Source organism: Zalophus californianus, chromosome 2 (assembly GCF_009762305.2).
Source record: "Zalophus californianus isolate mZalCal1 chromosome 2, mZalCal1.pri.v2, whole genome shotgun sequence".
NCBI classification, from domain to species: Eukaryota; Metazoa; Chordata; class Mammalia; order Carnivora; family Otariidae; genus Zalophus; species Zalophus californianus.
In genome coordinates this window covers 33,382,025-33,405,168 of record NC_045596.1, presented here as the reverse complement: position 1 = coordinate 33,405,168, position 23,144 = coordinate 33,382,025, and the positions used below count along the sequence as shown (strand labels likewise).

The 23,144-nt window shown below is 43.6% G+C and overlaps 1 protein-coding gene across 2 annotated transcripts in view; it reads left to right on the top strand.

Annotated features, from left to right (window-relative positions):
* Window positions 1-21,476, top strand: part of RBM47 (RNA binding motif protein 47) — a 67,647-nt gene extending 46,171 nt beyond the window's left edge. Inside the window, exons 3-6 of one of the 2 annotated variants that reach the window (XM_027598334.1) lie at window positions 10,647-11,820; window positions 12,694-12,897; window positions 15,720-15,898; window positions 18,723-21,476. In XM_027598334.1, the coding sequence (XP_027454135.1) occupies window positions 10,692-11,820; window positions 12,694-12,897; window positions 15,720-15,898; window positions 18,723-18,956 (1,746 nt within the window). In that variant the 5' untranslated portion in view covers window positions 10,647-10,691 and the 3' untranslated portion in view covers window positions 18,957-21,476. Of the gene's footprint in view, window positions 1-10,646; window positions 11,821-12,690; window positions 12,898-15,719; window positions 15,899-18,722 lie in introns of both variants that reach the window. The other variant, XM_027598333.1, reaches the window with a different exon arrangement.
* Window positions 21,477-23,144: the final 1,668 nt, after the last annotated feature.

Genomic DNA, 23,144 nt, shown 5'->3' with positions numbered 1-23,144 from the left:
TAATATATTAGTTCTAAGTATAGGAGCATAAGAAGAGCTTCAGTCTTGCAGAATTTCCAACAGTGTCATATTGTAAAGCAGATACGTGTAGATTTTCAGTCCTTGTTATGGCCGGGCGACTGCCTGGGTGATGTTTTGATCCATGGTCTTTGTTGCTGGTACACTTGATTAAGCCATTGTCATAGCTTTGGCACTGAATAAAATGTTGAAAGGACATATGTGACCTCCTACGGTTCATTCATCTTATGTGGCCACCCATCTTTGCTCTTGGTTTCACTCAGTGCTCTTTCCTTCTTCGTCTACCCTTGGTAGACTAGGAACCCCAAGGACTGTGCAGTAGTCACCACCATATCGCCAAGACCTGGCACAGCCTGACACACAGCCACGTGTCGGTCATCGTTTGAATGAATGAGTGAATGAATGAATGCATACATAAATATTGCTGAATCATCTATTCCATCAGATCATTGCCTCTTGCCTAAGGGGTATAGATGTTGCTAGTAGTACCAGTGAATTTGCTGTTCCAGAAGAGTATTTTTAGTGACTGTTCATAGTATGTCTTTTAAAAAAACAAAACTCTGAATCTTAACTAAGGCTTTCTACATTATTAAAGAAACCAGCAGTGACATTTGAGAAGGGTCTGGGTCTTAAAAACCAGATGCCAACAGCAGTTTTCCCCACGCCCGTGTAGCAGAGAGGTCTGAGTTTAAATGAGGCACTTCTATAGCTTGGCAGATCCTTAGGCTGATTTCAGAAGTAGTGTTTGTGGGACCCACGCCTGTCGGCCTGACTGTGAGGACAAATCAGTTTGACAAGAGAATCCATCTGATAGGGCTGTATGGTGGTAGTTGCTTGGTTTGAAGAATTAAACAATTAAATGAGTAGTTTGGTGTCAGAGATACACTGGACTTTGAAGGATGTTGCGCATTTCTCAGTCTCGACAGCTTAGACAGTAAGAGCCAGATGAAGAAGCCAAGTCCATGCCGGGAGTGGCAAGTATAATACAACAACGATTCCCCTCTTACTATTTAATTAATACCTGCCATGTGCAAGTACATAATCTGGTTATCACTCCAGGATAGTCAGACTCGGGGCACCTGGGTGGCTCTGTCGGTTAAGCGTCTGTCTTTGGCTCAGGTCATGATCCCAGGGTCCTGGGATCGAGTCCTACACTGGGCTCCTTGCTCAGCGGGGAGCCTGCTTTCCCGGCCCATCCCCCCACCACTCTTTCTCTCTCAAATGAATAAATTAAGATCTCTGGGGGGAAAAAAAGATAGACTTGATCTGGAATTCTCAACAGGGAGCAATTTTACCTGCCCCCCAGGGAACATTTTGGGTGGTCACACGTGGGAGGGGCGCGGGCATCAAGTTGGTGGGGGTTGGGGACGCTAGGACATGGTATAGTGCACTGGACAGCACCCCGCAACAAAAAATCATCACATTCCAAATGTCAACAGGGAACAAGGTTGAGAAACTTTGGATTAAAGGATACCAGAGGTCCCTTTGCAACTCAGATTCTGGGATTTTATGAAATTAGATGGATCTATGTGAACGAATATTACAAATTGGAGAACACAACATTCTGTTATATGATAAAACGCACTGCTGCTTCTCCTTTGTACTTTTCCTCTGTCTCTGCTAGTCGGCCTTTCTGTTCCTTGCCAAATCCCTCAAAGATCTGGGTCAAAGGAGCCAAGATAAGGGGTGAGACTAGAAGTCCCTTCTGCTGCTTGTTTACAGTTTGGGAAAACATTAATCCAGGAGAAGGATGTGTGCCAACTTTGTGGGATTCATTTTTTTCGGCATGACCCCATCAACCTGTTGAGAAAAAACATACGAGTGTGTAATGTCTATTTAAAGGGAACCTGATAACAGATTCTTAACAGGTATTTGTGAGCTGCCAAACACGCGTAGAAAACTCACTCCCACCACAAAAGCGGGTGGCTTTTCCCCCTCTCGTGGTGTACAGCCAGCTCCCCTGGGAACCCACAGCAAAATGCCTCATTTTTGGCGATGTGTTGATAGAAATGCCTGGGAAAAGTGAGTCTCTTAGCTTTTGTTTCTGTTTATCAAACACAGTCATTCATTGAATGGTGTGCTTTGCCATCACAAAATCTGTACAAGCATCAACATAGTTTAAGACCCTTTGAGAATCAAGTCATCTCAGCTGGGAGCTGACAGAGGTATGGCCCAGAATATTCTACCATTCTACTGCCTCTTTATCCTTTCGGGATTTTACCTAAATAAAAGAGAGTCGTGGAAGGATTTTTTTTTTAAGATTTTATTTATTTATGTGACAGAGAGAGACACAGCGAGAGAGGGAACACAAGCAGGGGGAGTGGGAGAGGGAGAAGAAGGCTTCCCGTGGAGCAGGGAGCCCGATGTGGGACTCGATCCCAGGACCCTGTGATCATGACCTGAGCCGAAGGCAGACGCTTAACGACTGAGCCACCCAGGTGCCCGTCATGGAAGGATTTTTATGTGTCGCAAGGGCCATGTCTTCAAATAGCATGAGGTTGCTGGTGGGGATGGGGTGGGGGGAGCCTGTGCTAGCATCGTCAACTTATTATTTGGGCCTCCAGGTAAATTCCAAGTATTCTGCCTCCATTTTGAGTGGAACTCCTTTAGCGCTTTCCAAACTCTGAGGTAACAGAAATGTCCCAGTGCCAGAGGCCTGCCTGGTGGTGGGAGTGTTCTCTGTTATTTATTCTAATGGGTGGTGGTAACATGGGCCCAGGGCAGTACAATAACCACTCGGGGTGAGGCCAAACCTTGGAAGCTTTGTGCAGAAGCCTGGCTTTCGATATTTTCCCCTCTTGATTTGTGGTATTAAATATTACTTAATCCCGGAACCAATCCTCTGAAATGGGTGCTTTTACTAGAACCATCCTGGACCTATGGGCATGGAGCTGAGGTAAATTGCCTCATATGACAGTGGTACAGTCATGATTTGAACTCCTATTTCTTTGACTCCAAAGTCTTCACTCTTCCAGAATCTTCCAGTATGTTATGTATTTTATTACATTGTACAGTTTATTTTGCCTGTCTGCTAAGCTATGCCTAAGAAGTGACTATTAGTAAAGATAAGATTTTATGGTATAAATAAGGGACATCAAAATAGAAATCTAACCACAGAGATAGAATTACCTCTTGGATAAATACATTCTAAAACCTTCCACTGAACTAAGTTCCATCTGGTGCTGGAAGACACTGCTTACCACTGGATATGATCTTCAAATTGCAATGTGTCCATTCGTCAGCAAATAAAACTCTCCCGTGATTTCCAAATTGTACATTAATCTCAAGTACATGATGTACGTGCATGCACACACACACACACGCATCTCTACAGCTGTGAACCAGAGGTAACTAGTAGTTTAGATAATTCTAGAGTATACTCATGCTGTTTTTAATCCTAGGTAAAGACTGGCTGGCAAACATTGGAAATACTTTCCCTGTACAGTGGTATTCCTTGCCCTCTAAAATGACCCAGTTCAAAGTTAAAATCTTACCAAAAGATACTCTGAACCACTACTAAGAAGAGAATTTAAATCCTTGATTTACGTCTGCTTTAAGTCTGAGTTAGCCCTGAAATTTTATTTTACTCTGACAAGTTCAAACTTGGCCTAAAACAAAGACAACACAAACTCTAGCTAATACTTCAGAATAATGGCTGGATTTGAAAACATATTTTTCACTGTTTTATACGCCAAGCTGTGAATAAATGTTTCACATATATTGCCACGTTTGTAAGCCAGCAGCCTTCAATGAAGACAGATGCATTTTTAGTGTGTCCAAGGATGGTGTTGTGTTGGGAGGGTCCTGCCTCAGGGGACCTGGCATTCATGCGGATGACTGGACCTTTTGCATCCAGCGCAAGTCTCTTCAGGTTCCTTCTGGAAAAGCCTCTGCAAACTGCTGTAGCCAAAGTTTAGGTGAAAAACAGGCTTACACTTGGATGCCTGCGCCACATTGCCAGGGGAGAATTACACTGCCAGACAGCTTACCTGCTAGGAATGGAATCTGGGAGACTCTGGTACACCAGTCCACGCCAGAACGCGCAGGCTAGGCTTCCCATACTGCCTGGCTTGAAGCTGGCTGGGATAACCACTCGTTTCTTGTACATACAAGAATCCTACATAGGAGCAAGATTCTCACCACAAGTTCAAATATCTTTTTTTTTTTTTTTTTTAAGTTTAAATTTCTTCTGCTAACAGTGTTTGAGCCCTTAGTGTGAGGTTCTGCGCTAGGAGCTTTATGTGGATCATTTCATTTACCCCTCGCCACGTCCCTGCCATCAGAATCACGTAGGGGCAGCCGTGCTGCAGACTCTAAGCCAGACGGGTCAGCACTCAAATATCAGCTCTGTGGCTCATGAACTGAGAATCTGCCTAAACTCTCTGTGCCTCAGTTTCCTTATCTGTAAGGTGGAGAACGTGATAGTATCCCACACAGACTTGGTGAGGATTGGAGCAAGTTAATGCATTTTATAAAGAGTTAAGCACACTGCCTGGCACATAATGGGCGTTCAATAAACATTACCTATTACTGTCACCATTTTAAAGATGAGAATATTGAGGCTTTAAGAGGTTAAGTGGCTTTTCCCAGGGTTCACAACTGGTAAGCAGAGGAGCCGAGTTTAGGCCCTAGGTCTCTGACTCCAGAGACTGTGCATTTATTCAGCATACTAGGCAGCCTAAATCAGACTATCCATTATCTGTTTTTAAAACTATCTTATATTGGGGCACCTGGATGGCTCAGTCGGTTAAACATCCGACTCTTGATTTCACCTCAGGTCATAATCTCAGGGTCATGAGACTGAGCCCCGCATCGGGCTCAGCGCAGAGCTGCTTGTTGAGATTCTTTACCTTTGCCCCCCCCACCCTCTCTCTCTAATAAATATATAAATGAAAGCTTAAAAAAAACCACTATCTTATTGATAATTCTGTGCCATTTATCCAAATTTTTGTTGTTGTTTTTCACTCACAGACAAGATTCAGCTTATGAAATGTACTTATTACTCATTGTGTCCACTACCTCTACTACAAGAAGAATCTTACCATTCAAAAGATAGTATTTCTCACTACTCAGACACCCCAACCCCAGATACACACATTCATATATACACTCCCACCCTTCCAAAGAAGGTATTCTAAACTTAATTTTTTAAAGCATAATAATGATGGTGGCTATGCTTTTTAATTTGGGAAACTATAGCCTTATTAGAAACAAATTGTTAATAATATTGAGGTACAACTCTTGAAGCAGTCTCTGGTCATTGAGTACAAATACAAGATGCCTTAATTCTTAGCTTTTTTATGATTTGAAGCATAATTCTTCTAAGTTCCATTAACTCCAAGGTAGGCTCCATGAGGATGAGGTCTACTGATATCTGGCACATAGTAGGTGCTCAATAAATATTTGCAGAATGAATGAATATAAATGATGAACACAAACCCTTCTGTGTTTGTGTCTCTTTAGAAATTATTTGAGGCGCCTGGGTAGTTCAGTCAGTTAAGTGTCTGCCTTCTGCTCAGGTTATGATCCCGGGGTCCTGGGATTGAGCCCCACGTTGGGCTCCCTGCTCAAGGAGTCTGCTTCTCCCTCTGCTTCTGCCCCTCCGCCTGCTTGTGCTCTCTCACTCTCTCAAATAAATAAATGAAATCTTTGAAAAAAAAATTATTGTGCACGTGTAAGTGTTGGAAGCTAAGCCAACCACCTTCACCAGATACCTCTTCTTCCAGGTCTCATAAATTTGACTGCACACTTAAATGGCAAACAACTTCGACTGAGGGGGGGAAAAGGCAGATCAAGAAGACTGTCTTTAAAATATGCTAGAACTTAAAAGTTGGTCCTGAAATAAAGTCGCTCAGCATAGGAACCGAGGAAAAAGTGACCATAATACTTAGCAGTAGCAATCTGTGCTCCTTAGTCCTGGTGATGTTCTCTGTGCACCTCCTAGAGCAGAGGTCAGCAAACTTGGTCTATACCTAGCCAGACAGCAAATATTTTAGGCTTTGTGGGCCATATCATCTCTGAGCTATTTGACTCTGCCATTGTCCTACAAAAGCAACCGTAGATAATATATATATTTTTAAGGGTATGGCTGTGTTCTGATAAAACTTTTATTTATAAAAACAAATGGCAGGCTGTATTTGGCCCATGGCCGTAGTTGCCAGGCCCTTGGTCGAAATCTTGTCTAATTGTGATAAGTTAGGTATTCTGTTACATCTCAGAGAGAAGGGTCATATTAGATGTATTGTGCCCTTTTTTAAGGCATTAAACAAATCATATATCTCTTTTATATATCTAAGCATTTGGCCTTAAAAATTCATTGAGCAGCACACCATATAATTTGTTTAACTGTGGTAGTTAGACATAAAGATCAGAAGAATGGAGTTTGTAGATTTTCTTTCATTCAAGATTTTCTTGAATGTGTTAAACCTCCTCATTGTGCCATTTTTTTAATGGCCTCTAACAAAATCCTAATTTTATGGGATTTGATTTTTGTTCCTTTTGCATCTCTGAGCTTTCTCATTTTCTTTTTAAGTTTTTTTTAATTGTAAAATATATATAACAAAATTAACCATTTTAACTTTTTTTTTTTTAAAGATTTTGTTTATTTATTTGACAGAGAGAGCACAAGCAGGCAGAGCTGCAGAGAGAGGGAGAAGCAGGCTCCCCGCTGAGCAGGGAGCCCGATGTGGGGCTTGTTCCCAGGACCCTGGGATCATGACCTGAGCTGAAGGCAGCCGCCCAACCAACTGAGCCACCCAGGCGCCCCGACCATTTTAACTCTTTTTAAACTATTTTTAAGTATACAGTTCAGTGACATAAGTACATTCACATGGTTGTGTAACCATCACCACCGTCCAACTCTAGAACTTTCTCATCATCCCTAATTGAAACTCCATAAACATTAATGCTCCCTTCTCCCCTCCCTCACCTCCAGGCAACCGTGATTCTACTTTCTATCTCTATGAATTTGTCTATTCTAGGTACTTCATATAAGTGGAATCATACAATATTTGTCCTTTTGTGTCTGGGTTATTTCACTTAGCATAATGTCTTCATGGTGCATCCAAGTTGTAACGTGTTATAATTCCCTTCCTTTTTAAGGCTGAATTATAGTCCACTGAGTATACATACCACATTTTGTTTGTCCTTCCATGCATCAATGGATATTTGGGTTGTTTCCACTTTTTGACTGCTGTGAATAATAGGACCATTGGTGTACAAATATCTGTTTGAGTCCTTGTTTTCAGTTCTTTTGGGTATATGACCAATAGTGGAATTGTTGGATCATATGATAATTCTAGGTTTAAGCTTTTGAGGAACCACCACATTGTTTTCCACAGTAGCTGAACCATTTTACATTCCTACTAGCAATGTGAAAGGGTTCCAGTTTTCTTCACATTCTTGCTAATGCTTATTTTGTGTTTTGTTTTTATAATAGCCATGCTAATAAGCATGAAGTGGTTCTCATTTATTTTTATGTCAATGTTTTTAGTGTAAAAGACAGTTCATTTAGACACTACATTCATCAATGTCTGGTACAAATTAGGGTGTGTGGTGTGTAGATGCTTTTATTCCTCTCCTAGTTCCAAAATTATATGAGATGACTTCCAGGAACACATGAACAATAAGATACTTAAAATTTTAAGTAATTTTTTTTTAAAGATTTTACTTACTTATTTGACAGAGAGAGAGGGAGAAGCAGGCTTCCCACAGAACAGGGAGCCCAATGTGGGGCTGGATCTCAGGACCCTGGGATCATGACCTGAGCGGAAGGCAGACGCTTAACTGACTGAACCACCCAGGCACCCTGACAATTACTAAAACTGAAGTGGCAAATTTAATACTGAAAGAATTAGGCCAAAGAAAAAGGGAAAAGAGGGCCAGATTCATTTATTCCAGATGATGAAAGCTCAGGAAAAAAGATTATTCTTGGCTTATAGATGTAAGAAATAAACTATAACAATTTTAAAAGACGTGATTAAAAAAAAAGAAGAAATGATTATATTAGTGCCCCCAGCAGATTTCAGACTGAAAGCAAACAAAAATTTTGATGGCACCCCATAGCCTGCCTGACCATTATAAGACTTCTCTCAGTGTAAAATGGTGATTTCAGAGTAAAATTAGGAAAACACAAAGTCATCTCTGCTCATCTCAGCAAAGCAATAAGGTGTCTTCCTTTGGACTTCAGTTAATGTTTTATGTAGCACAACGTGCAAGATCTTGAATTGCCTCATACATGTTTATATATGTCCTGGCATTTCCTTTCTAGGTCACAGATTACAAACATATACATGTTTGTACAAATAGTCTTCTTCTTAAGAGTATATCCTTATCTCCCTTTTGGAAAGAAGGGAAGAGCTTCATGTTCAAATTTGATATTGAAGTTTCTGTTTCAGTGTGAAACTACAGGAGCAAATGTATCATTTTCAAATTTGTAATAGGAAAAAAAGACTTCATGATAAGCAGATATGTTGTCAAATCAGTCTCAAGCACTTAAAGAACAAAAGAAATAAAAAATAAGAATAGAAGCCATATGAAACAGATGTTTTTAAAGAACTGAGAAAGTGTCAAAATTACCCTAACATTGAAAGACTTGGTCTGAAGTTTTACCCAGAAGTTTGGATTAAAGGCAGTAATAAACGACGGAGGTTTCTTGAACATTTACAATGTTCTAGGCACAATTCAGAGTGCTTTGTATGTATTAACTCACTTGTTCCTCTACACTTAATACTGTTATCATCATTCCCATTTTATAGAGAGGGAAACTGAGGCATGGAGCAGCTAAGTATCCTTGCTGTAGTTCATCCAACTGGGATTCACACATAACCATGCAGTCTGGCTCCAGTGGCCACTCACTTCCCCATGAAATCATACTGCCCCTTGATGTTATGGCAAATGAACCAAGGAAGTACTGGTTTAGCTAGCTGGCGAATAAACATCTCAGATTTCTGTTGTGTCCCTACAATTTCTTTGTGTGTGTGTGTGTGTGTGTTTCTTTAGAAGATCAAACTTACCCTAATTATTCTTGAAATTTCTCTTAATATTCTATACAATTCCTTTTGGTAAATTTTTATTTTTTATTTATTTATTTTTATATTTTATTTATTTATTCATGAGAGAGAGAGGGAGAGAGAGAGAGAGAGAGAAGCAGAGGGAGAAGCAGGCTCCCAAGGAGCAGGGAGCCCGATGCGGGACTTGATCCCAGGACCCTGGGATCATGACCTGAGCCGAAGGCAGACGCTTAACCATCTGAGCCACCCAGGCGCCCTTTTTTGGTAAATTTTTACAAATCATGCTCCAGATTCCAGTTGAATGATAAAACTTTATGCCATTAAAAATAATGTTTTTACAGAGTTTTTAAGAATGTGGAGGAGTGCTTATAAAATGAAGCAAAGCAGCAAGATGTAAATTTGTTGGAAGCCAAGTTCCACCCCTCACCCTCCAAAAAATTCTACTTAAAAAAAAAAAGATGGGAACGTTTAATTGTGGTTATCATTAGGTAGGAATAATAGGAATGATTTCTGTTCCTGCTTTTCTTAATTTCCGTAAAATTTACCTGAATACCTTTATAGCCCCCAAAAATGAAATAAACTTCGTTTTTTTAAAGGACCTTTTTATAAAAGCACAGTACAAAGCTCCTAATGATAACCTTAATTGTATATTTAAAATCATCTCCACAGAGCCCTGTACTATATGAGTGAAGGTGACATGGTTTAGACTTGCACAGTTCTATATGGACTTTTTCTTAAGATTGATTGATTTATTTTAGAGAGAGAGAGAGAGCGCGCGCCTATAGACAAATTAGGAGTTATAGTAATATCGCTTTCCATGTAAGGAGATTAAGAATATCGAATAAGATAATGCATGGGACAGTTCTCCAAAAACTGTACTGTGGCTCACCAGGTAGTAGCTACTTCACAAACCCCCCAGTTGAACTTAATCTAGCTCTTCGTGGACTGACTCTGAATCCATACTTGGTTCCTACCGAGACTTTTGCCTAAATGACACTGTAAAAATCAGACTTACCAGCTCTTACCACAGTTCCTAGGCCAAGTCCTTGGCAATATGGATGTTCCGTTTCTCTCTTGTAAAAAGCTTCAGCACACAGCTCCATCTATCTTGTAGAATAACACCTCCTCCAAGTTTTCCTTGACAACTTAAATACACTGCTATTTCCATTCCTAAATGGACAAGACTGTTTTTAAAAAGAAAGCAAAGAAAGAGGCTTTGTCTGCCCAAGAAATAAATGGGGTAAAATGCTGTAACTAAAAGGAAATCAATCTCAGTTAACAGTGCAGGAGTTGAGCAAAAGATGTTGCCATTTGCTGCAAGAATGTGAGGTTTTCACTAACGAATTACAACAGGTTTGCTGTGCCTAAAAGCTGTTGGTGTACTGATTAAGCGGAAGTACTTGCTCATTCTTGACTTTTTTTTTCCGAGTCACTTCTGGTTTTTCCTGCAAAACAACTTGACTAATTTAGACTCTGTTCGCGCTGCTGTATTTATTTCTCATCTAACCACCTGCTAGTTAAGCGTGAGTCTCGCATTGTCTTAAAAGAATGAAGTAGCCCAGTTGAGGCTCGCCGCGGTGCAGATTCCACGCTCACCTTTCCTTCTCACCCCCCCAGCCCCCCCCGCCCAGGTCTCCTCCAGCCGTGGATGCCTTTGACATTATGACCGCAGAGGATTCCACCGCAGCCATGAGCAGCGACTCAGCCGCCGCCGCGTCCTCGGCCAAGGTGCCAGAAGGCGTGGCCGGCGCGCCCAACGAGGCGGCGCTGCTGGCGCTGATGGAGCGCACCGGCTACAGCATGGTGCAGGAGAACGGGCAGCGCAAGTACGGTGGCCCGCCGCCGGGCTGGGAGGGCCCGCACCCGCAGCGGGGCTGCGAGGTCTTCGTGGGCAAGATCCCGCGCGACGTGTACGAGGACGAGCTGGTGCCCGTGTTCGAGGCTGTGGGCCGCATCTACGAGCTGCGCCTCATGATGGACTTCGACGGCAAAAACCGCGGCTACGCCTTCGTCATGTACTGCCACAAGAACGAGGCCAAGCGCGCCGTGCGCGAGCTCAACAACTACGAGATCCGCCCGGGCCGCCTGCTCGGCGTGTGCTGCAGCGTGGACAACTGCCGCCTCTTCATCGGCGGCATCCCCAAGATGAAGAAGCGCGAGGAGATCCTGGAGGAGATCGCCAAGGTCACCGAGGGCGTGCTGGACGTCATCGTCTACGCCAGCGCGGCCGACAAAATGAAGAACCGCGGCTTCGCCTTCGTCGAGTACGAGAGCCACCGTGCCGCCGCCATGGCACGCCGCAAGCTCATGCCCGGCCGCATCCAGCTCTGGGGCCACCAGATCGCCGTGGACTGGGCCGAGCCCGAGATCGACGTGGACGAGGACGTGATGGAGACCGTGAAGATCCTCTACGTGCGCAACCTCATGATCGAGACCACCGAGGACACCATCAAGAAGAGCTTCGGCCAGTTCAACCCGGGCTGTGTGGAGCGTGTCAAGAAGATTCGCGACTACGCCTTCGTGCACTTTGTCAGCCGCGAGGACGCCGTGCACGCCATGAACAACCTCAACGGCACCGAGCTGGAGGGCTCGTGCCTCGAGGTGACGCTGGCCAAGCCCGTGGACAAGGAGCAGTACTCCCGCTACCAGAAGGCGGCCAAGGGCGGCGGCGCGGCTGAGGTGGCGGTGCAGCAGCCCAGCTACGTGTACTCTTGCGACCCCTATACGCTGGCCTACTATGGCTACCCCTACAACGCGCTCATCGGACCCAATAGAGACTACTTCGTGAAAGGTTAGTGGGGGCTATTCTGCAAGGGGGGCCCCGAGAGCCGCGGGGCCCGGGCCGCGTCAGGGGTGTTGTGGCTGTAATTGGCCGAGCTGGTAGATGGGCTCCTCGCCCCACTCACCCACCCTCGCTTGGGTGTCAGTTGTGGGGTCTGTTCTTGGCTGCCACTTGGGGCATTCGCTTCCATAGCACTGAGGGAAATGCAGGCCATTCCTCCGTATGGGGTGAGCGGTGAAATCACGCGGGCATGCAAGCGTTTCTTGCATACTACCTTTGCAGGACCTACCCAGTGTGGGGCTAGTCCGCCAGTCTCTGGGTACTTAGGTTAAAACCTCCTTGTGAAATTAAATCTTAAGGATGTTGGAGGGTAGGAAGCAGGATGTTGTTGGCGTGGTGGTAGTGGTGAACTTATTGGCTAGGGTATAATGAAACCAGGCATTACACGGGGAAACCAGTACCTAGGTTCTGGGTCCTGTTGTCATCAGATTAACTGGCTCTGTGACTTTCATCAGTCCCTTTAACCTCCCTGGGCCAGTTTTCTCACACATAAGATGAGGAAGGCGAACCAACAGATCCCCTTCCAGATCTAACTTCTTTTACAGCTCGTGAATGATGTTCTTTATTGAACTTGTGGTCGCAGTCCTAGGAACTCACCATGCAAGTTCATCTCTTGCATTAAGCAGACATACTTAGGGTAGGAATCTAGGTGGGAATAGAATGTTGGAAGCATCTTCCCAGCTCATTGAAGAGCAGCCTACACATCACCTGCAACTTAGACTCAGGGCAAACACCTAAATGCCAAGAACCTTGAGTTAAGATCTGCCTCTTGCACAGTCACTGTTGGATGCTCATCATTGCGTGTGTTGTTATTATAAGCAGGCAGCGTAAGAGGCCGGGGTCGAGGTGCGGCCGGCAACAGAGCCCCAGGGCCCAGGGGTTCCTACCTCGGGGGATATTCAGCTGGCCGTGGTATATATAGCCGATATCATGAAGGGAAAGGAAAGCAGCAAGAAAAAGGATATGAACTCGTACCGAATTTGGAAATCTCTGCCGTCAATCCAGTTGCCATTAAACCTGGTACAGGTCAGTATAAACCAGAGATAGAATGCATCCATTCAGCCGAAACCCCAGTGCTCTCTTTGAAGTGGCCCCAAGATGTCCTCGGGCTCTTTCATTTGCATCTGTGTTCCTCTTCCAACGGGCAGCCGAAGGTTAGGCAAAGACTATGGCCTCCTGGGCCCTTTCCTAGAACTTGAGGGGATGGTCTAGCTCTGATCATGTTCAAGTCAAACTTTCCAGTAGTGGGTTTGATGTCACCAGTTGTTAGGCTGTTTCTCAAGCTGTGACCCAGTAGGCAGAGTCGGAGTGGTGGGGAGGGGCGGAGGAAGACAACGGAAGACTAGGAGGCTCTTCTGTACCTTCTTTGAGCTCAAGCTGTCTTCTCCCTCCTCGAGCCCTATTGCTATACCAGCAGTCAGTGGCCAGAGGGTACAGCTGATCGCCGGTTCTGACAGTTGGTGGAAAGGGTAGAAAATTCCCCTTCGGGAGCACAAAACACAAGTGTCCTTTGTCGTGGTGTTAGAACAAACCAGAACACCTGGGAACAAGGCAGCGGTGCAAGTTTTTGCAGCTGCTCATTTCCTGGATTCTGACTTCCAGCACTCCTCTCTGCCCCTCTCGCTGGATCACTAGATTGGGGGTAGGGACACTCAAGTAATTCAAGCCAGAGACCTTGAACGTTGCTTTCACCTCCAGGCCCCACAAACCAGTTTGCCAGTGTTAATAGTGCCCATTGGTCACCTAACACAAGTTGGGTCTTCTTTCTGATCCTAACTTGTGAGGAACTCCATGAAGAGAGCGTCGTGGCACCAGCTCCCTACTAGCACACATTGCACAGGCATCCAAACATGGGGAAAATTCCTTCGTGGACAGTCAGAGCGATCCTCCTCAGCCCTCTTCCTGGTTTCAGGGAGGGTAGATCGAAGAGCTCTTGGAGAGAATCCTCCCCTTGAAGCTCAGCTACTCTGATTTTCTTCTAGTTGAGGACTGTACACTCCCTCCCCTAGCTAAGAGATTCAAGGAATCTGCATTTGGGGCATAGGTTTGCATTGCCACATAGGGCTTAAAAAGCCTTTCCCAGTAGAGCTTCCTTTTGATAATCCAATGATAATCTTTTTTTCCTGTGAAAAAATGTTGTAAGTTCTCAGTCAGGTGACTCCTTACACTGGATTTCCTTATAAATGCCACTGACGCTATAAGCAATGTTAAACTGATCACGTATCTCGCTGTAATGCCATAAAACAGAGCCTGGATATGGGAGTTGTCACTTCTACCTTTTGGAAGAGGGACTCCTGTTGGCAAGTTGCAATAGTTTAAGATTTAACTAGAGAAAAGAACTCTTAAGCCATCTTTTAAGTGTATAGTCGTGTCCTGGGGCCTGACGTAGAAGTTCCTATGGACCGATAGCCGAAACAATCCAGAGGTACTCAGTACAACCCCAGTGTAGCTTAAACTCCTTATTGCCTCAGGTCCCCATCCCCTTGGCCTCTATTTCTAATTCATCCAAAAAATTAAAACTTCTAGTGAAGTATCTGGCCACAAGACCATATGATTGAAAAGGCAGGTGAAGGATTTTGTTAACGTTTTAGGTCCATTTTATTGAAAGGCCATACCATTGTTTAGCCTGCAATCATTTGTTTCTTTACCTCATATCAAGTCAGCTTGTAGTAGAGTAAATATACCTACAGTTGTAGGAAAAAACATGAATGAAAGCCCCCTCTGTGTATGCATTTTATAGTCTTGCTTAAACACGCCCACATACCACATACTCACAGACTCCCCCAAAACCAGGGCTAGAATTTTTTCCTTGTTACCTCTTTCTATATGTTGGCATTCATTAACTGCTGTCTGTTTGAGCCCCTGGTTAAAATAGAATCCCTTGAGTAATGTTTGAGCCCCTGGTTAAAGTGGAATCCCTTGGACTTTACTCATAGGAACACATCTTTGAGTTGGCAGGGCCCATCCTAAAACCAGTCACTCTGCTGCTTCGCTACTGAGTGGACATTAGAAAATGAGGGAATTTGCCACTTTTTATTAAGTATTTTTCCTTGAATCAGTAATGCTGAAATCTGAAACACAGAGTGGGGAAGGCATGCACAGACCTCTGAGTTCCCCAGAAGGAAACCCTCCCCAGCACCTGCTTCTTAAAACGTGAAAGCGAAAGGGTGGCGGGTCTGGTAATGAGCCAGGTGAGTGATGAGGGCCAGCAGGCTCACTCCTGCTCGCACCTAGTGGGCCTTGAGCCTCTGATCTCACTTCTCACTCTGAGCCTCCCCTCTCAGTCAGAAGGCCCTTTCCTGTGCTGTGGGATTCAAGATGAGATTTCTCTGTAGCAGCAGGAGGAAAAATGTTAGTGCAGACACCTAACTCTGGACATCTTTCTGTGAGCATCTGTTGGGAGACTCCTTCCGTACCCACGTGGTTCCTTTTGCGGGTCGAGCAGGGCTCGGGGGACGTACCTGCCAGCTCCCCTCTCCTTCCTGGGTAGCGCCTTGGTACCTGGACTGAGGGAGCATCAGTTAGCCGGGGAGGCCCGTGACCACCACACTTGGCTTTGAAAAATAGCAAGAAAGCTGGGGCACCTGGGTGGCTCAGTTGGTTAAGTGACTGCCTTCGGCTCAGGTCATGATCCCAGGGTCCTGGGATCGAGCCCCAAATCGGGCTCCCTGCTCGGCAGGAAGCCTGCTTCTCCCTCTCCCACTCCCCCTGCTTGTGTTCCCTCTCTCGCTGTCTCTCTCTCTCTGTCAAATAAATAAAATCTTTAAAAAAAGAGAAAAATAGCAAGAAAGCGGATCTTCCTCGGGGACTTTCAAGCGATGTGCATTTCCCTGTCCCTTCTCTTGCAGTGGCCATCCCTGCCATCGGGGCCCAGTATTCCATGTTTCAGGCAGCGCCAGCCCCTAAAATGATCGAAGACGGCAAAATCCACACAATGGAGCACATGATCAGCCCCATCGCCGTGCAGCCAGACCCAGCCGCCGCCGCCGCTGTCATTCCCGCTGTGTCAACGCCGCCCCCATTCCAGGTAGAGCGCTTGCTGGGGTCTTCGACATCCGACATCCGTGTGGGAGGCCTCCCTTTAGCATGGATTCATTTCCCTGTCGGCAGGAGAATTCGCGGTGTGCCTAGCTCTCTGATGAAGTGTGGGATGGGGCGACAGGAAAAATGGGTCCTGTAAATCATGCCAGGACAGAAAAGTTTCAAATAATAATTGTACTACCCTAATGTCATCACTGTACGAAAGATGGGAAGCCATATGCAAAAATGACACATGTAATTCTTCACGGTGTCATGATATTGTACATACGATTTTTTTTTTTTTATGACGCTGGATAATTTTTAACTCAATGTTCTTACTGTTAAGCGGCTGACTCCCAAAGTCCAGGGAGATCGCTCACATTTTCACATTCCAAATTGCAGTTCGAGGAAGATTTTTTTTTTTTTTTTTTAAGTTCTCTCAGGGCGCCTGGGGGGCTCAGTCGGGTAAGGTTCTGATTCTTGATTTCAGCTCAGGGTCGTGAGATTGCGCCCCACATCGGGCTCTGTGCTCAGAGCAGAGTCTGCTTGAGATTCTGTCTCCCTCTGCCCCTCCCCACCCCAAGATCTCTCTCACTCTCAAATAAATAAATGAATCTTTAAAAAAATAAATAAATGAAGTTCTCTCTCCCCCCACCTGTATTGAATATTTCAGTATGTATATCCATATAAAGGTATATAAGAGTGTGCGTGGAGAGAGAACTATCTGTAGAGATACAGCTGTATGAAGCTTCACAAAATCTGCCTTTAATCCTCTCCTCTAAGCAGACGCAGCCATTCCCACTCCTCCTCCTCCCAGTCCAGTCTTACCATGCCAGCCTCCTTCCCCACCTTTGCTCACAGCTTCTCTTCTGTGTGGTGTCTTCAGTCTTGTGACTTCTGTAGAATCTTTCCCATCCACCTGAGCCTTGGAAATCCTGTCTCCTGGATGTCTCTCTTGCCAATGAGATACTCGTTGTTTCAGTGTTGTAGGAGACGAGATAATACAGGGCTAAAAGTGCAGGCTCCAGAGTCACACATTTCATTGCTTAAAAGCTGTGTCACCTTGTGCAGGTCATTTAACACATCCAAACCGCTCCGTATAATCATAGTACCAGCTTCATTGGTGGTTGTGATGATTCCATAACGTCATACAAATAAGGCACTTAGAATAGTGCCTGGCAGACCACAGTCCCTCGGTTGTTGTTATCATTTAGTAGAATTACTATTTTGGTTACAGTGGAAAAATGGCTCTTAGATGGTGACTTCCTTTGAATGTAATTTTGTGACTCTCCTTTGCAAATTTTGTAAATGAATGATAACTAATTCCCTTACGAAAATCCAGGAAGAACTCATTTTTAAAAATCGAATTCTCCATTTCGTGTATCCTGAATTGTTTACTTTGACGCTGCATGAAGACATAGAGGCCATAACGACGTTTACTGCAGGGTATTCTGAGGAACATAAAGCACACTAGGTATTTTGTTAAGTGTGTGTTTTATTTTACCACAAATCCCCCTTTCCATAAAGCATCTCACAGAACTGGCTCCAGAGCAAACCCTTTGGGAAATACTGAACCCCAGGCTTCACTCTTTACACCTGTTTGCTTGGAAAACATAGCGTGTCAGGCTTTCAAGTAGAGAAGAGCAAGTGGCAGGGACTCTGATGGAGTCCGTGGTGGCATCTGCCGTGAGGCAGCTGTAGCGAGCTTGCCTTTCCCTACTTCCTTTTCCTGTGGAAACTCCTCCTCATCCTTCAAGATCCACCTCAAATGTCTCTGCTTCCACGATGCTTCCTCCAGCTTCCCAAGTGAGTTGGTTCCTTTTCTAAGCCTCTACACCCATCTGTACAGTTGACCCTTGAACAACACAAGGGTTAGGTGTGCCCCCCCCATGCAGTTGTAAATAAATCCCTATAAAACTTTTGACTCCGCCACAACTTAACTACTAACAGCCTACCGTTGTCCAGAAGGCTTACTGAGAACATAAACAGTCGATGAAACATAGATTGTGTATGTTATATGGATTATATACTGCATTCTTACAGGAGAGTAAACTAAAGAAAAGAAAATGGGTAAGAAAATCATAAGCTAGAGAAAGTACATACATAGCTGAACTTAGCGGAAAAAATCCACATAGAAGTGGACCCACTCAGTTCAAACCGTGTGGTTCAAGGGTCAACTGTATATATCGTGGGTGTCATACCTTAGGTGGGAGATGGTCGAAATCATCAATCACACTTACTGAAAATTGTCTGTGGTCACACGGTTTTTAGGTCACAGCTTAAAAAGCTGCGCCTACGGAGATCTCTACCCTGGGTTCTGTAACATTGTCCCTGTCTGTTGTCCCCTCCCGTTTTTGAAGCACCATGTTCCGTCAGTTAAATAAGAGTTGAGGCGGCTGGCGTGTATTTTAGGAACCATATTTTTAATTACAGTGAGATCAACTGAGCAAAGGGTAGATTCTCCACTCCCTTTTCTAGCTGGCTCTGGGGCATAGGCCGCTGGAAAGGAATGGCAAGATCGACGATTCCAGCGTATTTAAACTTTCCCTTCGCTTGGCAGTTCCGTCACTTTGACCAGTTGAACTCGGAGCCTTGAGGATGCAACTCCAACTTACCTTAATGGCCCTTATACCACCTTCCCTTACAACAATTATTTATTTTGCCCGTCTGCCTCCCCATCCTGAGAATGAAAAACCTTTGCCTTCACCTCTCCCTGTGTCACACACCGGGGAACGGGAAGAACGAATGGAGCCAGGGCCTGCATGGGCTGACTCCATGGGACGGGCACCACTGTGCGGTCAGTAAGGAGCCTTTCTGTCTCTCCCCCTCAGGGCCGCCCGATTACCCCAGTGTACACGGTGGCTCCGAACATTCAGAGAATTCCCACTGCTGGGATCTACGGGGCCAGTTACGTGCCGTTCGCTGCTCCAGCCACTGCCACAATCGCCACACTACAGAAGAATGCGGCCGCTGCCGTCTACGGAGGCTACGCGGGCTACATACCTCAGGCCTTCCCCGCCGCTGCTATTCAGGTGCCCATCCATGACATCTACCAGACATACTGACACTGGTGAGGAGAGTGGAGGCAGACCACAAACTACCCGTGAAGGAACACTTTACTATTTATGAAGAAAGAACGTGTGGGATTAGCACACTCACGAAACCTGAAAGTGAAGAATGTTATCCAATATCACCCTGAAAGATTTTATATTCATGAAGTTTCCACTAGTTGTGTTGTTTTTCTTTTTTTTTTTTTAAAGACTGTTTTCAACTTAGCCCTTGTTCATACATTTCTAAGAGACTTGTAACGGTTCATGCCTTAATACCATCTCTCAAAAATTTGTATGCCGTAGTACGTTTGTATAGAGGTTTTTTGTTTTTGTATTTTTAAGGATATATTTTCAGTATGAAGGTTATTTTCTTAACTTCTACACTCCAGAGATTTCTATTTTGTAGTACCTTCGATAATATATCAACTATATATTGAAAAGCACATTTGAGCAGCTAGGGAACTGTTTTGAAAAATAGATTCAATATTTAAAGATACAAACAGTAGTGCTTTAAAATACTACATAAAATGTTATTTTAAAAGTTATACTAGAAAGTGCAATTTTAAAGTGAGTAAAATCTCTATTTCAGCTGCATTAAGGGTTGATGGTGTTATCACGTGTTAAGAAGATGGTTCTACTATTTTTTTTTTTTTTTTAAAGAAAGTAAACACTCGATCTCTCTTTAAGCCCACGTTGAAAAGACTTGTCACACTTCTAAGTCCAAACACTGGAAAGCTCTCACCTGCCACCATTACCCTGTTTCCCCGCTCCTTCTCCATGTGTCTTGCCCTCCCCACCCCCCTACTCATTCCTTCCTTCCTATCCCCAGCCCCACCTCCAAGTTTGGCAAGTCTAGGGCAAATGAATTCCTCTGATAGAGAGAACTTTGATGGCTTTTATACTTCTTCCTGGGTTTTTGTGGGGGTTTTTTTGTTTTGTTGTGGGTTTTTCTTTTTGTCTTGGTTAGAGAGGTATTTTCAATAGAGTATGCATAAGCACAAGATTGTAATACTTTCCATAAGACATTTTTGCATAGCTATTTAATGTCTCATATAAAACCTTAGTTCCTTTTCTAATGCTTTTATTTTATTCGTTTTTGAAGTATGAGTTTGTAGAGACAGTGAATGTTGTTGTCGGCAAGGCCCCCGGAGACTCTTGTCGCAGAAAGTTATGCTTCTAGCTGCCTTATCATGTTTCAATGCAAATTGTCTGTGGTCGTCAAGGGTATTGGAAATATTATGTTTATTGAGCAGGGCTTTCCTCTGTTGCTGTGCACGCGGTAGGTGAGCCGACTTGGGGTGCGCACATCCAGGAGGAGGAGGAGAGACCTGTAGAAGTTAAAAGATAGCTTGTAAATAATCTAATGCTGGTTTTTAGTTGTTTAATGTTGCGGAAGTTCTTGGTATATAGTTTAATGCAGAGTGAAACCATTTTATTTCAATGTTATTAAAAAGTTTTGTTTATTATTAGGAAGTAAATGTATTGTTGCAGTGTTGTGCCTGTTTCAAGGCTTTTGTTTAGCAGAGTGAATGTAAAATACAGTAAAATGTTAAGATTGTCATCTGCTTTATAAAATACATCAACTTGGAACTTTTTTTTAAAGGCTCCATCAAGGAATTGAGGTGTGCAATAGGTAGCAAGGACACAGTTGTGTGTTTATGTCACATTAGAGATCTATAAAATCTTTCCACTCACTGAATTTTTGCTAATGGCTGAATTCTTATTTATGGATTAATAATAGGATCATGCCTTTAGCAAGTATTTTAGTTTTGTTTTAAATTTTAAATTAAGAGATTCCCAAATGCCTTTTCCCTCCCCCTCATCTTAGGGTGGGATGAATTTTTTATATATAAGCAATATTTATTTAACTATTCTGTAAAATTATTGAGTGCCTACAAAGGCCTTTAAACATTTCTAACATTTCTTTCCATCGTTCTTAAATGACATAAAATAATCGTGCAATGTTCCTGATGATGTACCCAGCAAGCTGCATCCAAACTCGAATCTGTTGGAATGAGTAATCCAACAAAATGCAATTTGGATCAGATCCTCATCCCTTGACTCGGTGTGAAAGAACTTCCAGTGAAGGATTGTCACAGAGTTCACTGGATGAGACTCTGACCTAGCAGTCTTACTGTATTTTACATATGCCTGTAAATTATTTGCAAAAAAATAATAATAATGAAAAGAAAAATTGATATCTTAACATGGCAACTACCAAACTACCTTAAAAACAGATATCGGTGAGCCTCCTTTCTATGGTCTGTTTCTGTTTCAAAACCATTTCACGTACACTACTGAGGTAAGTTTATAACTTGAAATGTGAACTTTTTTTTTTAAGGGTTAAGAACAAACTAAATGTTAAAAAAAAAAAAAACTTTAGTGTTCTCTGTTTTCAAACATTGCTAGTAGTTTAGTTATCTTTAGTTGCTTTGTATTTGAAAAGCTTTTAAGTTTATTTAGATCTTTCTCCATTTACAATACATTCTTAGGATGTATGTAGTAAATAAAGCTTTCTTTAAAGCAGTTTCGAGACCTTATTTTAAATTGTGTTTTCTTTATACTGATTTTTTTTTTCCCTAACAAAATTAGAGAAACCCTTACGGTATGGAAGGAAGCAACTAGTTCAGTATTTTCAGCCAGAGAAACCAGCAAGTTACTCTCATGTTTTTGGCTTGGAATTACATTGAAGATGGGTTATATAGTAAAAGTTGTGCATTATCAGTATCATCAAACTTGAGCTTAGGTGGTTGAAGGTTAAGCACCCAAATTCTACTCAACATCTGGACTGGAATAGGATGTGGCTAAGCCTGTCACTGCTGTCAGTCCCGATGGTTATGATCCCAAGAGCTCCACACTCAGACCTCTATAAATGGAAGCAGTTGATGTGACATTGAGTTTGTTTGGTGATCTTGTGAACATGCTGGGTGACCTGAAGGTCCGTCACTGCATTCAGAAACCAAAGCCTTGTGTTCCTCATTTTCACAGTGCACAGCAAGGTTAGCTGGATACTTCCTTCCCTTCTCTCTAGAGAGCATCACTAACTTCAAACATTGTCCATTAGCAAAGCCAATCAAATGGTTCAAGGGCAGGTGATAGGTTGTCAATAGAATTACTTCTAAAGCACTTGCCCCACATGGCTTTACCATTGATTAAGAATTTTATCTTTTAGTCTTGAGCGGTCTGGGTTACGGCCTTCCTTCTCACATTTCTGGGAATGGTAACTTCTTGCTTCCTCTTAAAAAGATAAAGCTCTTTTTTAGAGGCAGGAGGGACCAGCAAACATCCCAAGATGACAGATCATTAGGCAATATTTTCAAGGGCAACAAGATCTGCTGGTTTCTTTTTGTTCTAGGAGAAGAGTACAGATGCTCTTCAAATTGCAGAACCACAGAGTTTGATCTCATTAGAAAAAGAATAATCATATAAAATGTGTTATCACACTTCTACCAGGTGCCAGGGTTGGTTCTGTGTGCTTATAGCAACCACAGCATGAATAAGCCCACAAAATCGTGCACGAGTAGAGCTTACATTCCGGTGGGAGAACGCAGATTGAGCAGATAAACAGCATGGTGGGTAGGGACAAATGCTATGATGACGTGACTCATTGGGCTCTTTGGCTTCCATAATCTCATGTGGACCTCACAAAAACTCAATGAAGTAAGCAGTGTAACTGGCCAAGGTCACACAGCTGGTAAGGACCTGGACTGAAATCTGTGCTCAGATTCCAAGTCCCGGATTCTTGCCAACAGTACACTGACCCTGGAAGTGGATAAAACCAGTCATGCCAACAGCCCACCTCAGAGACCAGAGAAAGAAAAGCAAAGCTGCTCTACGAGTACAGTTTTCCATTGGGTTCTAGTATGGTTCCGTATGCGGCCTCTTTCCTTGGATGAGACCTGAAGGCCAAATGGCTGAGAATGCCTCTTCTCAGCCTGCAAGACCTCGCAGCTCTATGGAGAGCTGCTAAAAATGTCCACGCTGGGAGATTTAAGGAATTCTATCTACAAGGCTGTGCCAGAGGTGGTAGAGAAGGCTAAAGAACTGTCATAGGAAGTCAGCTATACCCTTCTGAATCTTCACTAGAATAGGTGCCCCACTTTTTTATTCCGAAAATATCTGTCATGACAATATACATAAGCAGTTACTTAGTTGAAAGTCAGAACAGTTAGAAAACAAAGCTCTGGTTTTATTTTCTAGTGA